General features: G+C 37.0%; 1 protein-coding gene across 1 annotated transcript; it reads left to right on the top strand.

Moving 5' to 3' along the window:
• Nucleotides 1-3,214: 3,214 nt before the first annotated feature.
• On the top strand, nt 3,215-13,451 carry LOC127446428 (protein FAM83C-like). Its single transcript, XM_051707329.1, has 4 exons — nt 3,215-3,894; nt 6,781-6,948; nt 8,212-8,336; nt 12,146-13,451. Exons 1-4 carry the CDS (start codon nt 3,394-3,396, stop codon nt 13,122-13,124), a joined length of 1,773 nt encoding a protein of 590 aa, XP_051563289.1. The 5' UTR covers nt 3,215-3,393; the 3' UTR covers nt 13,125-13,451.
• Nucleotides 13,452-14,150: the final 699 nt, after the last annotated feature.

Genomic DNA, 14,150 nt, shown 5'->3' with positions numbered 1-14,150 from the left:
CATAGTACTATGCATGTTATCATAGTCCAGGCTTGAAATATAACTCTCAATTTCTTTTACAATTTCTTTTCTCTCTATCCACCAAGAGGTCCTTGGCCTATCAAGCAGCTGTGCTTATTTGTATAGCCTAAATATGTGGGCGTTCCAAAGCAGTAACTACGTGTGAATGCTTTCTATAACTAACAGCTCAAACTAAGATTGAAATGTGAGTTTAAAAATATCCATTCAGTACTTTAAACAAAGAAAATACTGGTGTTGTGCTTGCATTTGTTTCCCCTTTGTAAGACACATGTCATGGAAAAGCTACGATTTATGTAATTGGCCAGGATTTAGGGTGGCTGCTACCTTACAGAGAAAGAGAGGAAGTCCTAAAATAACTCGCTGCAGGACAATAGAGACAAAAACATGAAAACAACCAGTGTCATTTTAAAAGGGTTGAGAAGTCTCTGCTGTTGTTACAAATATTATAAAGTTTTGCTATTTCATCGAAAAAGTTTTCGGTGTTTAAATGCGAACATTATATGCTTGTGCCCTCAGAACGGTGACGTACATCTGAAATGGAACATTTGACCTGCCCTACGAGTATGTTTGCTTTCTTTGTCATTTTTTGCTTCATGATCATCTTTACACATCACTCATGTAAATGAATCACACAAGTGACATCCTTTGCACTTTATTTACTATTCAAATGAGGCAGACATGGTTCACAAAAAGAGAACCGGCATATCAGGCAGATCACATGAATGGTTCCTGTTGCACAGGTTAAAGAACTTTGGCCAAATCTTCACATTTTCCCAAAGCAGTCAATAATATTTGCTGAGATATTTAAATTAAATTGTTTCTCCTAGGTTTTCATAAGGCATTTAGGGTGGGCAATTGGTTCTCTAGCTTCGCAGTCCAACCAGGTAAGAGTGGGCCATCTGACCGGAGTGGGGGGGTGTCTGAAATTTCTGAGGGGCACAAGGAAAATCTAGGGGAGCAATGCCCCCCCAGGCCACCCCCAGGCCACCCCCATGCCATGCAAAATGATTACAGGCATACAGCGTAGAGTTTTCTGATTGGCTTAAAAAGGGCAGACACTCACTATTATATCTCAGAACACCTATTTCAGTCAGCCCGTTTACATGCACTTTTTTATAATGTCACGTAAACGCTCTAGTCCGACTGAAATCACATCTTATTTTAAGTCGGACTAACAGACCTAGATAATGCGATTGTAGCTCGGCTTCGCCCAGCATGTTTACAGGGTAATCGGACAACAATTGGCCTCTACGTTGTGCGCATGCTCCAAAAGATGGAGGTGATGTGCAACTTTTATTTAAAGGTGCACTCAGTCATTTTTACCTCATAAAGTTAAAGTTTAACTCCTAAAGACATGAACTGTAATGTTGCAATACATGTAGGAAATCATGACCACTCATATTAAAATGAAGACTCCAGTAATCTAAGTAACCTTATAAAAGCTGTTTTATTCTACATGGAGAGGGTCCGCACATGGGGGCTGCCATATTAGAATCACATGACCATCCTAATACTACTCGCTTAATCTCAGTAACCGTCCTGCTATTTGACACTTTCACTCTTTGATTAAAATTTCTACAATGGCATCTAAAACTGAAAACTATTGATTTTAAATGATGCTGCATTCAAGCTGCTAATTGTCAGCGTATGTTCAAGATGACACAAAGACAAAAGTTACTGAGTGCACCTTTAACCTGGCGTATTTGACAGCCTTCCTTCAAATATTCAATTGTGCATTGTATTATTGTGGGCAGACAGATGAAGATTGTAGCTCGATTGTAACTGTGCTTGTAAACGTGCTGTCAGGTAACAGGGACATTTTATGTGTAGTGTTGTACCCAACCCAACCTCCAAAAAATCACTTTCAGCACCCTAAAATGAGGTATATGTCATGTAAATTGAGATTTGTCAGGACAGTTAGATTAGATTTGATCATATTAGTGGAACAACTCATAAGACTGTACAATGTCGATATATATAAAGGCAAACTGCAGCAATTCTAATCCGCTCTTATGTCTTAATAACTTTATCCGTGCTACAGTGTGAGGGGTCTCAAAGTGGGTAGGCCTACACCATATTTAGATTGTTTGCCCATTAAACTCCTTGGAGGGACAGCAGGGCTTGTTTTCTATGGAGTTATACTTTTGCCACAATTCTACGTGCACAAAATAATATTTTGAGCGCACAAAAAAAATTTCTGCGTGTGCAAGAGGATATTTTGAGCATGCAAAAACGTATTTTGCATGCAGAGTGGGTATTCTGAGCAAATTCACATTCAAATAAACTTTTTTCAAGTGCAAAATTGATTTTCGTTTGCTCAAACTGAATTTATCTTTGCAAGAAGATACATTGCTTTACAAAACTGAGTTCAAGCACAAGCAAAATAACTTTTTGCGTGCTTAAAATATAATCTTGCGTGTGCAGAACATTTTTGTGTGCTCAAAATATCATCTTGCATGTGCAAAATAACTTTTTGTGCACTCAATTTCATCTTGTGCGTGCAGAACATTTTTTGTGCACCCAAAATATAATCTTGTGGATGCAGAATTTTTTTTTTTTTTGCACTCAAAATATCCTCTTTGCGTATGCAAAATAACTTTTTGTGCGCTCAATTTCATCTTGCGCATGCAGAACATTTGTTGTGCGCTCAAAATATCATCTTGTGGATGCAGAACATTTTTTTTTGTTTGTTTGTTTTTTTGCACTCAAAATATCCTCTTTGTGTGTGCAAAATAACTTTTTGTGCGCTCAATTTCATCTTGCGCATGCAGAACATTTGTTGTGCACTCAAAATATCCTCTTTGCGTGTGCAAAATAACTTTTTGTGCGCTCAATTTCATCTTGCGCATGCAGAACATTTGTTGTGCGCTCAAAATATCTTCTTGTGGATGCAGAACATTTTTTTTTGTTTGTTTGTTTTTTGTTTTTTTGTTTTTTTTTTTTGCACTCAAAATATCCTCTTTGCGTGTGCAAAATAACTTTTTGTGCGCTCATTTCATCTTGCACGTGCAGGGCATTTTTGTGCGCTCAAAATATAATTTTGCGCGTGCAGAATTGTGGCACATATTTAACTCCATAGTTTTCTTTCCACGTCACGTGAGAGGGAGGTGGAACCACTGGTGGATCAGGGCAGGTGAGCAGCTACACACACACACACACACACACACACACACACACACACACAGGTGGGGGAGCAAAACTTTTAGTTTCCCAGCAAGTTCATAATAATACGCGACGAAGCTCCCGGGAATAGTGTATTCTAACTAAGATGACAGCAAACAAGGTCAGTTGAGACCCTTCGGAATACACTACCTGTAACAACTCGTGCTTTTTGTGAAATCCTGCTTAGCTGAAGAGACATTTGTCGCGGAAATGACCAGCTCAGAGCCTTGGCGTCCAGCGAACCCTACGCGCAAACCACTCGGCAAGCTCGCCAGCCGACTGGAGGAGGTGAAGAACTCTTGGAGACAGGGATCGGCACTCGAACTGAGCCACAATGAAACTGCACGGCTCGCCACGGACGCGCTCTTGGAACAGGGGGAAAAGGAGTATAGAAAAGTCCTAAATGAAGAAAGAGAAGTGAACTTTCTGTCCTCGCTGGAAATACGCTATATCACCGAAAATGTGGCCAAGACTGGCAGCACGGACAGCGGCATTAATGGAGTGGACATGGAGGAAGGAGACACGGTGTCCGAACTCACTTCGGGGACTTACTTTCCCATGATGTCCGATGAGGAGCCTCCGATGTTGGAGTTGGGCTGGCCCGAGCTCTCCAACCGATATGGCCCCACAGAGGCGCAGATACACTTTCAGAGGGACAAGTCCCAAAATTTCAAAGATCTGATTCGATCTCTCATCAGTAAAGCAAAGAAGGTAAGAACAACAGAAACCAAATCCTACCCAAGAAAAATGACAAACAAATTATGTTTTGACAGTGGCACAACTTATGTTTTTTTTTTTTTTTTTTTTTTTTATGGAACATGATTGAATTTCTGTGTCTACTTGTGTCATTGGAGTATTTTCCAGTCATTCGTTACGTCACAAGTAAACAAGGACATTTTTAACACATTTTAGTTTGTATTTAGACTGTTTCAATGCATTTGGTAAACCACATTAGCACGAATAATTAGACCCATATAATATCGAATTATAAACTATAATCCACTAAGTATTTGGACTAGTGGTCGACCTATATGGGATTTTCAAGGGCCGATACGATATCTAGAGAGCAGGATGGCCGATTTAAATGCCGATAAACAAATTATAATTTAACAACAGATGTACACAACTTTTCTAAAGTGAAACAAACACTTATTTCATGCAATGTTTTCTCAAATTTGCACAAACTCCACAAGAAAAAACCTTGAAAACAAAGTGTTGTCTATCCATTGACAAATCTTTTGGTAGATTTTGGAACTGACAAAAGGGAATACTATCCGGCTAAGCGAACACGGTTATCGGCGGATGCCGATAATCGCAAAATGGCCAAATATTAATCGGCCTGGCCGACATCAAGTTTGGACACCTAAGCCACACTTAAAACTGTAGGAATGTCATTTCAGTACATAACAACATATAAAATCATATGCACTTTGCACTAGCAAACTTAAAGGAAAACATTGCACACAAAGGCGTTTTCAAAGTTTCAAATGGTAAAACAATAGATATACTTTTTATATATTGAAAACTGAAAGTATTTGGGCATTTTATGGTTGTCAAACTTAGCAGAACATGTCCTAAATGACAAAGGTCTGATTAGTAAAGAGAAGAGCGTAAGAACAACTGGGTGTGTGAATATAAAAATGTGTTTAAATGATGTTTTGACAGTGACAGAACAATGGCTGCTGTTGTACTTCCTTGTGGTTTCCATATTTCTCCCCTGACACAGTATTGTATTTCTGAGACAACATAATCTATATAATTCTATTATGATTTAGACACATTGGATTGTTACAGTGCATTTTGGTAAACCAAAACATTCCTTGTTTTGAGAAAAGTATTGGCATCATTTATCACAGAGGCCACTTGGTTTGATATTTTCTCATGAAATGCAATGACATTCATACATGTTTAAGTGTGGCTTAAGGGTCAGTGACATTAAACTATGGTTATTATTATTATTATTATTATTATTCAAATCTATTTAAGTTATTCAAAAGTACATTAAATATGCAATTCACACAAAACAATTACTTGAATACACCTCTAATTTGATGAACATGCTTTCAATTTCTGAGTTCAATGTCATCTTGATATTTTTTTTTAGTAGTGTAACTGTCTCGTTAAAAGCTGAAGTTCTTGAAAAAAGAAATGTTGGTAAGTAGTTTGGAATAATTGATTATTTAAAAAAAAAAGCAAAAAAAAAAGCAGTGAAACAATTTTGTTTTAAAATGTTTTTTTATATATGAAAAACCTTTCTCCATCGAATCAAAGTCAGGTGGTGTAACCAACATGCAACATGTGACCAGACTGTGTGTGAAGATTAAAAAAAAAAAATCTGATATTTTGAAATGTGATGGAAAGGCACATTTTATTCAGGTCAAATGGAGTAACGCTAAGAAAACTTCTTGATATTTGTGACTCAAAAATTCATAATATTCATGTGTGAAAATGATTCCTCATGCTCCCTGAACCACTCTTTCATAATTTGAGCCCGATTAACCTAGGCATTATCGTCCTGGAATATGCCTGTGCCACCAGTAGGACTGTCACAATTATGAAATTTGGCTGACGATTAATTGTCTGTTTTAGGACTATGAGGATTAATTGTCTCTTTAAGGGTTTTCACGATTAATTGTCATATAATTGTCATATTTCTTAATGTGTGCTTTTTTCTACATGTGTGCTTCATACACCTTAAGAAGTCATTTTTACACATTTAACTTGAAATATAATAATAAAATAAGGATATGTGATTTCCTTTAAAGGCTTTAAAAACTTAATGACATGAAAAATATTTTATTTTTAAGTACTTACAATATTTTTTCTCCTTAGTGTTTTCTTTGCTTGATGCAGGCCAATAATTTGCCTCTTCTGAAACACAGTAACATCTTTTCCATGACCACGGGATTAGTCTTCCGACATGGTTGTTTAAGAAATGAGAAGATACACACTGCATCAGTTAGGGTTAAAAGAATTGTTGCCAGCTGAAACATATTAATCACTGCAATAATGATTCAATCATAGGCTCTTAAGTATCTGCTTATTTAAATCCAAACGGCAACTTGTTTTTTGGCCAGGCAGTGTAGATGCAAGTATGCTTATTCAAAATTGCTTTTTAAATGTTATTGTTTCTACTTAATTTTAATTGAATGGACTCAAATTTAGTTAATATGATAACAGCTTAAATAAAGTTTATTACTGATTCTAGGTCAGTCATTAAATAAACGTATTTGTCCACAGAAATGCACAAAGAGAACTGAGATAATGTTAACAGGGTCCAATTTGACTAAAGGGGCCACAGATCACCCTAATGGTGACATCACACGTAACAACTATTTGCAGAAAACAACATAAATAATACTACAAAAGCGCTAATAACTCTATGAATGTTTAATAACAGCTGTATAAATGCCCTCAAATGTTCCCATTGACCAAGTAAACATACTTAAATAATTCATATTTAATAATTCAATAAAACATTATGTAATGGTTATATCACAGAGACCACTTACATTAAGTTAATCAGTGAACTTAAGTATATTTGAAGATTGCAGCGAGTTGTGATACATGCCCTAACAACTTCTCTATGTAATACAGGTTATCGCTATAGTCATGGATATATTTACAGATGTGGACTTGTTCTGTGACTTAATGGAGGCCTCCAACAAGCGCCGGGTTCCAGTTTATATTCTACTGGACGAGAAGAATCTCAGCCATTTTTTGAGTATGTGCACAGAACTTGACATCCAGAATTCACACCTGAATGTAAGTCAAGACTATGAGCATTGAGTATGGTGCAATATTTATCATTTAACTTACACCGATCAGCCATTCTGAGATGATATTCTTCTCACCACAATTGTACAGAGCGGTTATCTGAGTTGCCGTAGACTTTGTCAGTTCGAACCAGTCTGGCCATTCTCTGTTGAACTCTCTCATCAACAAGGTGTTTCTATCCACAGAACTGCCGCTCACTGGATGTTTTTGCTTTTGGCATTATTCTGAGTAAACTCTAGAGATTGTTGTGTGTGAAAATCTCAAGAAACCAGCAGTTACAGAAATACTCAAACCTGCCCATCTAGCACCAATAATCATCCATGCGATTATCTAAACAGCCAATCGTGTGGCAGCAGTACAGTGTATAAAATCATGCAGATACAGGTCAGGAGCTTCAATTAATGTTCACATCAACCATCAGAATGGGGGGAAAATGTGATCTCAGTGATTTGGACCATGGCATGATTGTTGGTGCTAGATGGGCTGGTTTGAGTATTTCTGTAACTTCTGATCTCCTGGGATTTTCACGCACAACAGTCTCTAGAATTTACTCTGAATGGTGCCAAAAACAAAAAACATCCAGTGAGCAGCAGTTCTGTGGATGGAAATGCCTTGTTGATGAGAGAGGTCAACAGAGAATGGCCAGACTGGTTCAAACTGACAAAGTCTATGGTAAATCAGATAACCGCTCTGTACAATTGTCGTGAGAAGAATGTCATCTCAGAATGCTATTCTGAGATGCGGGTTGGTGCTGTTTTGGCAGCACGAGGGGGACCTATACAATATTAGGCAGGTGGTTTTAATGTTGTGGCTGATCAGTGTATGTGTTCTGCTATACCAAATATGTCTGAAAACTGATGTGATGTGAAATAGTTTCAATGTAAAAAAAAAAACGTATTCCAACTTAAAATGCAGAGACAACTATAAGCAAACCATTTGTTGGTTGATTTCACCAAAAAGTGTAACATAGTAGCTCTATGTGTATCAGGTCATTCAGAATAAATGCAGTTGTCAAGTTAAATAAACATACTTTTCATGTTCGGGCCTTTTCTTTATTATGTTGGCTGGCCAAAACACAAATGCGTTTTTTTGTAATCATCTTGTGAGTATTATTACTATTGTTATTATCCCTTGTTACAGTGTAAAAAGGACTTTACTTGTATGTTTTATTCTAATTTATGTAGTGCTTATGTAATGTTTTTACTCTAATCATCAAGTGACGTTCAATTAATGTAATTTTACTTCTTTCAGAATATGCGGATAAGAAGTGTATGTGGTGACACATATTGCACCAAAAGTGGGAAGAAATTCACGGGTCAAATTCAGGAGAAATTCATGATCATTGACCGTGAGGAAGTCATAGCTGGATCGTATAGGTAGGATATTCATATTTTATCCATGTTTTTATTCATGTATAATGTAATTCAGCATGTTCATGATTTTTTTCCCCATAGTAAATATGATTAAAATACCATAATTACTACAGTTACATTTTTAACTATGGTAAAGTCATAATAAATTAATATAAGATCCCCTTCAAACGGTGTAAGAAAGCTTTCAGAATCTTTCATTTTGTTACATTTTTCTATGATGTTGTCTAATACCATGTTATTACAGTTTCATTGTAGTAACAGTATACTAACTATAGTAGCTATAGTATTTTTGGCATGAACTATGGTTACTATGGTACATTTTAGTTGGGGGGGCTGGGATGTGGGGTACACAATGTCTATGAGATGGCATATTCATTAACAATGCAAAATCTTTATAGCTCATTTTGTCTTGCGGCACTAACATGCCTCATGCAGGATTTTTGACAGCGATTACACCAACAGACGCAGTGCCAACGTTTTCACAGGAGAAATTCTGTTGTGCTTTAAATTATTCATGTTGAAATGCCCAGGGCTTATCTCATTTCAGCTATATCACTCTGTATTATGTTAAACATTTAAGCATATGGCAGCGTTTTGGCAGCTCTACCGGGGAGATGACGGGGCTTGAGCTGCACCTCATGCGCCTCAGCAGACATCTGTATACTCGAGCAGCTTAGCAATGAAAACATGATGACTCTGCATTTCTCAGGTGCACTGTGTCCTTTTGTATTAGCGTTAGCCTCATCTCTGTTATTGTTATGAAGTGTATGGGAGACCAGGGAAGGGTTGCACCAGCTGTGCGTAAGTTCTCACGAAAGTTAGGATGTAAAGTTCACACTAAGGGCTTAGTAACTACTAGTTAGTTTGCTTAATTTGGTTGCACCACCTGGTCTTAAGAGAAGACTTAACTAGTAGGTCGTAAGCTCGCCGCAAAGTGATGCGTAGTCGCATAATATGACGTTTACATTAATTGATCCAATAAGCAGCCTTCAAATTTGTACACAGAAGTATTAAAAAGCCGTGCATTCAGTTTTATCTCATTACAGTTGATGTTCAAACCTTGTTTGCTCACGTAACTGTCAGCTGTAATAAATTATATCCCCATTAAAATACGATACGTAATAAAACAAGATATCTTTAATGGTATATTTAGCCTATGTAAATAACAATATTTAATAACTATCTAAAACAAATAAGGGACAATAAATGAATAATTACTTATACAACAGGCTGGAAAAATAGACATTTATTCATTTTAATATCTTATATCGTATATGTTGAAACTGGAAAGTGCACCGTTAGATCAGTTTCATGCTGAAGAACCGTATAGGTAGGATAACTGTCAACCAAAACATGAGCTCATTGATGTCATTAAGTGAGTCTGCTTTTTTATTCCATCAGTTACTCCTGGTCGGAGGCTTCCGTAAATATTTAGTTTATACGTAGAGTTACGTCCTACCTAAGTTTAATGGTGCAACGCTCAAATATTTAGTAGTGCGTAAATTGTGAATTAGTGCCCATTTACCCCACAACTAGGCTAAGTTGTAACTTACGTGTAGCTGGTGCAACCGGCTCCAGGGGAGTTTGCTTATTAAATCCACCTTTGGTATAAGAAACATGTATATGCGCCAACAGTAGTAGTACCATTAAAATATTTACACTGAGAAAGACTTGATCATACAAGTAGTAAGAATGTTACAGTTGCCCCCATTTGACAAAATAATAACCCACTGTACCTCACATCAAAGCAATGATATAATAAGATAAAAGCAGACCTCAAAGTAGTAATATCATTGTTTGCTAATTAATATACTAAATAGTTGTTGACTTAATATTATCTGAATTATTTTACTGTAAAGAATATGTGTTCTTATGCAAAATTGTAAGTGGGAACTACTGTATTATTTTATGCTAGCACTTTAATGTTCCATTTATTAACATTAGTTAACTGCATTTGTTAACATTAATAACGATGAACAATACTTCAATAGCATTTGTTAATCTCGGTTAATGGTAATTTCAACATTTAGTCTACTAATATATCGTAAAAATTAAAAGTTGGATATGTTAACATTATTTAATGCAATATGAATTAACATAAACTAACAATGAAGTATTGTGTTTTTATCAATTAACTTGAACAAAGATTAATAAATGCTGTTTAAAAATATTGTTTATTGTTAGCTCGTGATATACAGTGCATTAACTAATGGAACCTTATTGTAAAGTGTTACCATTATTTAAAATGGTTTTGAGTCCTCAACTAGATAATTTATGAAATAATGTTCATTACATATTTTAAAGATTCAATCCTTCAGTTCAGTCACACAGTTCCTTTTTATATCAGAACTAGAGTAACAATTACCCCAAACCTCACAGCAATAAGAAAATCTTGTACAATGTTAGCATCTGTCATTCATATTTTTTAACCAACAACCAAGCAATGAAATATATATGTTTTAATACAAAGCCATCACGACTTTATCCCAAAAAATAACTTTTATACCTCAAATTCAGATTTTGTTGTTGAATATATTTCTTAAAAAGTGAAACAATCACGCTTCTTTTTCTTAGCCAGAGAAAGAACTCTACTCAGCATAAATAAGTGCCATTACTCTTGATTGTGATTGAAGATATTTTGTGTTACTCCCGGTCTCCCCTGTTGTTTAATTGTTAATTTTAATGTTATTTTTTGATAATTAGACTTATTTTGGAGCTTTTACACGCTAACAAGCTATGTCAGACTTGTATGGATTATAAAGATAGGTTCATCTGGTCTAGTTATGAAGCTTAGAAATTGTTAAGAGGAACGAGTTTGTAAAGGAGTTGTCTTGTTATTTCAGGGTTAGTGCTATCGATAGTAGCTTGTTAGTACACACTGAGTGTGGATAGTGGGTGAGGCTCACACTTTTGTTTGACAAGAAGTGCATAGAGTTCAAAGAGAAATTGCTTGCATACACAATTATGTCAACCTAACATTTTAAACGGGGCCTGGGTAGCTCAGCGAGTAAAGACGCTGACTACCACCCCTGGAGTCGCGAGTGCAAATCCAGGGTGTGCTGAGTGACTCCAACCAGGTCTCCTAAGCAACCAAATTGGCCCGGTTGCTAGGGAGAGTAGAGTCACATGGGGTAAACTCCTCAAGGTCGCTATAATGTGGTTCTCGCTCTCGGTAGGGCGCATGGTGAGTTGTGTGTGGATGCCACAGAGAATAGCATGAAGCCTCCACACGCGCTCTGTCGCCACGGTAACGCGCTCAACTAGCCACGTGTTAAGATGCGTGGATTGACGGTTTCAGACACGGAGGCAATTGAGATTGAGGCGAGTCACTACGCACCCACGAGGACTTAGAGCGCATTGGGAATTGGGCATTCCAAATTGGGGAGAAAACAAAATAACATTTTCAACTTTTCAAGATAAGATTTAACAGAGAATAATGCATGCTGAGATGCAATTTACTTTCTTGCGAAGAAAGAAAAGGGTTTGCCCGTTTAACCTACAAACAGATTTGACTGTGAGCATCTAACTTAAAGCCTATCACTTGCTCTTTTATTTCAATATTATGTAAGGCATTTGAGTCATAAACCGATGGTTTGTTTGAACATACTTAAATGCTTTGTTAGCATGAGACAGTGTAATCCATAAACTTTAATTGACAGCAGGGTTATATGGTTTCTGTTTTCAACTTTTATAACCAACATATGTAAAGTTTTATTCCGAGAATCAATCACAATTACAGGTGACTATTCAATAACTTTTCAGGTTGCATTTCAATTGTGAAACTAAGATGCTTTTTCTCTCTTTTGCTCTAGTTTTACATGGCTCTCTGCTCAGGTCCATAGCAACATGCTAATGCACTTCTCCGGTCACGTTACTGACTGCTTCGATCGGGAATTCCGCTGCATGTATGCCGACTCTCAAATAATAGACCGTTTCCACAATCCAGATGAAGAAGGTCTACCCTGTTACCCTTACAGCATGATGGCACCAAACTTGGGGCTGGACTTTCTCCCAGACTATAGCAGCAAAGAGCGTGTGTATTCAGAGAATTCCAGTAGCCAATCAAGTGGTAGCGTTTCCAGCATCAAAGCTGCACCTCCAGGTATCAAGTCTGTTTACAAAGTCACACATGACAAAAAGAACCCAGAAAACTCACAAAAGAGTACTGACCGGAAAGGGGTCATAAGCCCAGAGCAACAAATGCCTCAAGGAAGCCACATTGGAAGAGGTCCTCCGAATGGTACGCACCAAAGTCAGACTGTGGAACACCACTCTTTAGGATTAGATCAGTCTTCCGGTGTGGAATGGTCCAAGATGGGAGCAGCAGAGTACATCCGGTCAAACATTGCTGGGCAAACATCTAAATTCCAGGCGATGGGTCTCTACAACTCTCCAAAACCTCCATCACCATCTCAACAGTCTCCACCTGATAGCAAAATCTCCCCAAAACATCGCAGTCCCACCACCAACCCCTTCTTCAGTAAGTTCACTGACATCTTCACCCCTTCCACAAAGGACAAAGATTCCCATGCCTTCCAGAAGTTGCCCACACATACCTCTCCGTATGGCGGTCCGGATCTTTCTCAGAACGAGCCAGAGAGTAAGCAGGGACCTCCTCCACCGGGTCCCATGCCAAAAGACAGACTGGGTCAGGATAAAGGGATTCATCGGCGTGATGAGAAACGTATGACTTTAGGTCACAGCAAATTGGACCTTGTGAACCAATACAACAAGATGAAATCCAAACAGGTATATAGCCGTTTTGAGCTAAAGAACAACATACCTCAGTAACATTGTGGCACTGTATTTACAGGCCATGATTGGTCAACCTTTCTTGAACTCTTTGTATATAGCTGTTCATGGGATAGTGCAAAGGGACAGTTCTTGCACTGGTGCGAGTTTCTTCCTACTTATGTGTGTGGAAAAGAGACTAAAAACTTCAAGATCTTGGTGACCATGTGTGTTGTTCTTGTGCATTTTGTATTTTTAATGAAATTAAATTATTTTTACCTGTTCTGATTCTGCCTTCAAGGCGTGCATGTGCACACATCTCATATATGGGTCAGTGATGTAACGTTCGCTTTTTCTGTCCAGACTATAAAGATCCATATATCTGTCCAGATCCTTTCTCTGTGTGTTGAGAGTAAAAGTTGTTCCATGTAATGCGTGTCCAAAGACGAGATACACACGACCCATTTGTCATTGAATAATGTCTCTTTTAATACCCTATCTGTTCTCTTAAGTCAGTTGTTGATCAGAAACTACAAAAAATAAACATTTAATTCTAATTAAATGCATAGGACAGATGACATAAAGCTGTTCGAGTCATCTCTCCTTAACATGCGCTAATTTACAGACGCTCTTTCCAGAAATGCTGTCTTTCTTAAAGAGACAGTACCGGTTTTTACCGGTTTTTAACACGTGTTCAACAAATCAATGTAAATACCTGTAGATAAAAAATGATGTTATTAAACAATAAACATGTAACAAAAATAATATATGCAGTATATTATCATATTTATTGATTGAATACATTGATTTGTTTATTTTTGAAATTATAAAAAACTAATAAAATATAATTAGTAAAATTAATATTTTTATAATGTACCTTGTTATAAGGTCCCCTGTATAATTAACAGCATTAGCCTTAAGATAATTTCTTTCAAATGTAAACAAAAGGGACATTATAACTGAAATGTACTCCTGTAAATCTAATCAAAATCAAACCGAGTGCTTGTGAATCGGAATCAAATCGGGAAATCTGGTGTAACCTTAAGAAAACTTCTTGATTTTCTTGACTCAGAAAATCATGGTATT

The sequence above is a fragment of the Myxocyprinus asiaticus genome, chromosome 9 (genome assembly GCF_019703515.2).
Source record: "Myxocyprinus asiaticus isolate MX2 ecotype Aquarium Trade chromosome 9, UBuf_Myxa_2, whole genome shotgun sequence".
NCBI lineage: Eukaryota > Metazoa > Chordata > Actinopteri > Cypriniformes > Catostomidae > Myxocyprinus > Myxocyprinus asiaticus.
The sequence above is the reverse complement of the archived record's forward strand: the minus strand, read 5'-3'. Positions and strand labels throughout refer to the sequence as shown.

Excerpts from the sequence above, each read along its gene's own strand:
- LOC127446428 (XM_051707329.1), top strand. The coding sequence starts at position 3,394 with ATGACCAGCTCAGAGCCTTGGCGTCCAGCGAACCCTACGCGCAAACCA. Across the intron at positions 3,895-6,780 it reads TCATCAGTAAAGCAAAGAAG|GTTATCGCTATAGTCATGGA; the intron begins GTAAGAACAACA and ends TATGTAATACAG. Across the intron at positions 6,949-8,211 it reads TCCAGAATTCACACCTGAAT|AATATGCGGATAAGAAGTGT; the intron begins GTAAGTCAAGAC and ends TACTTCTTTCAG.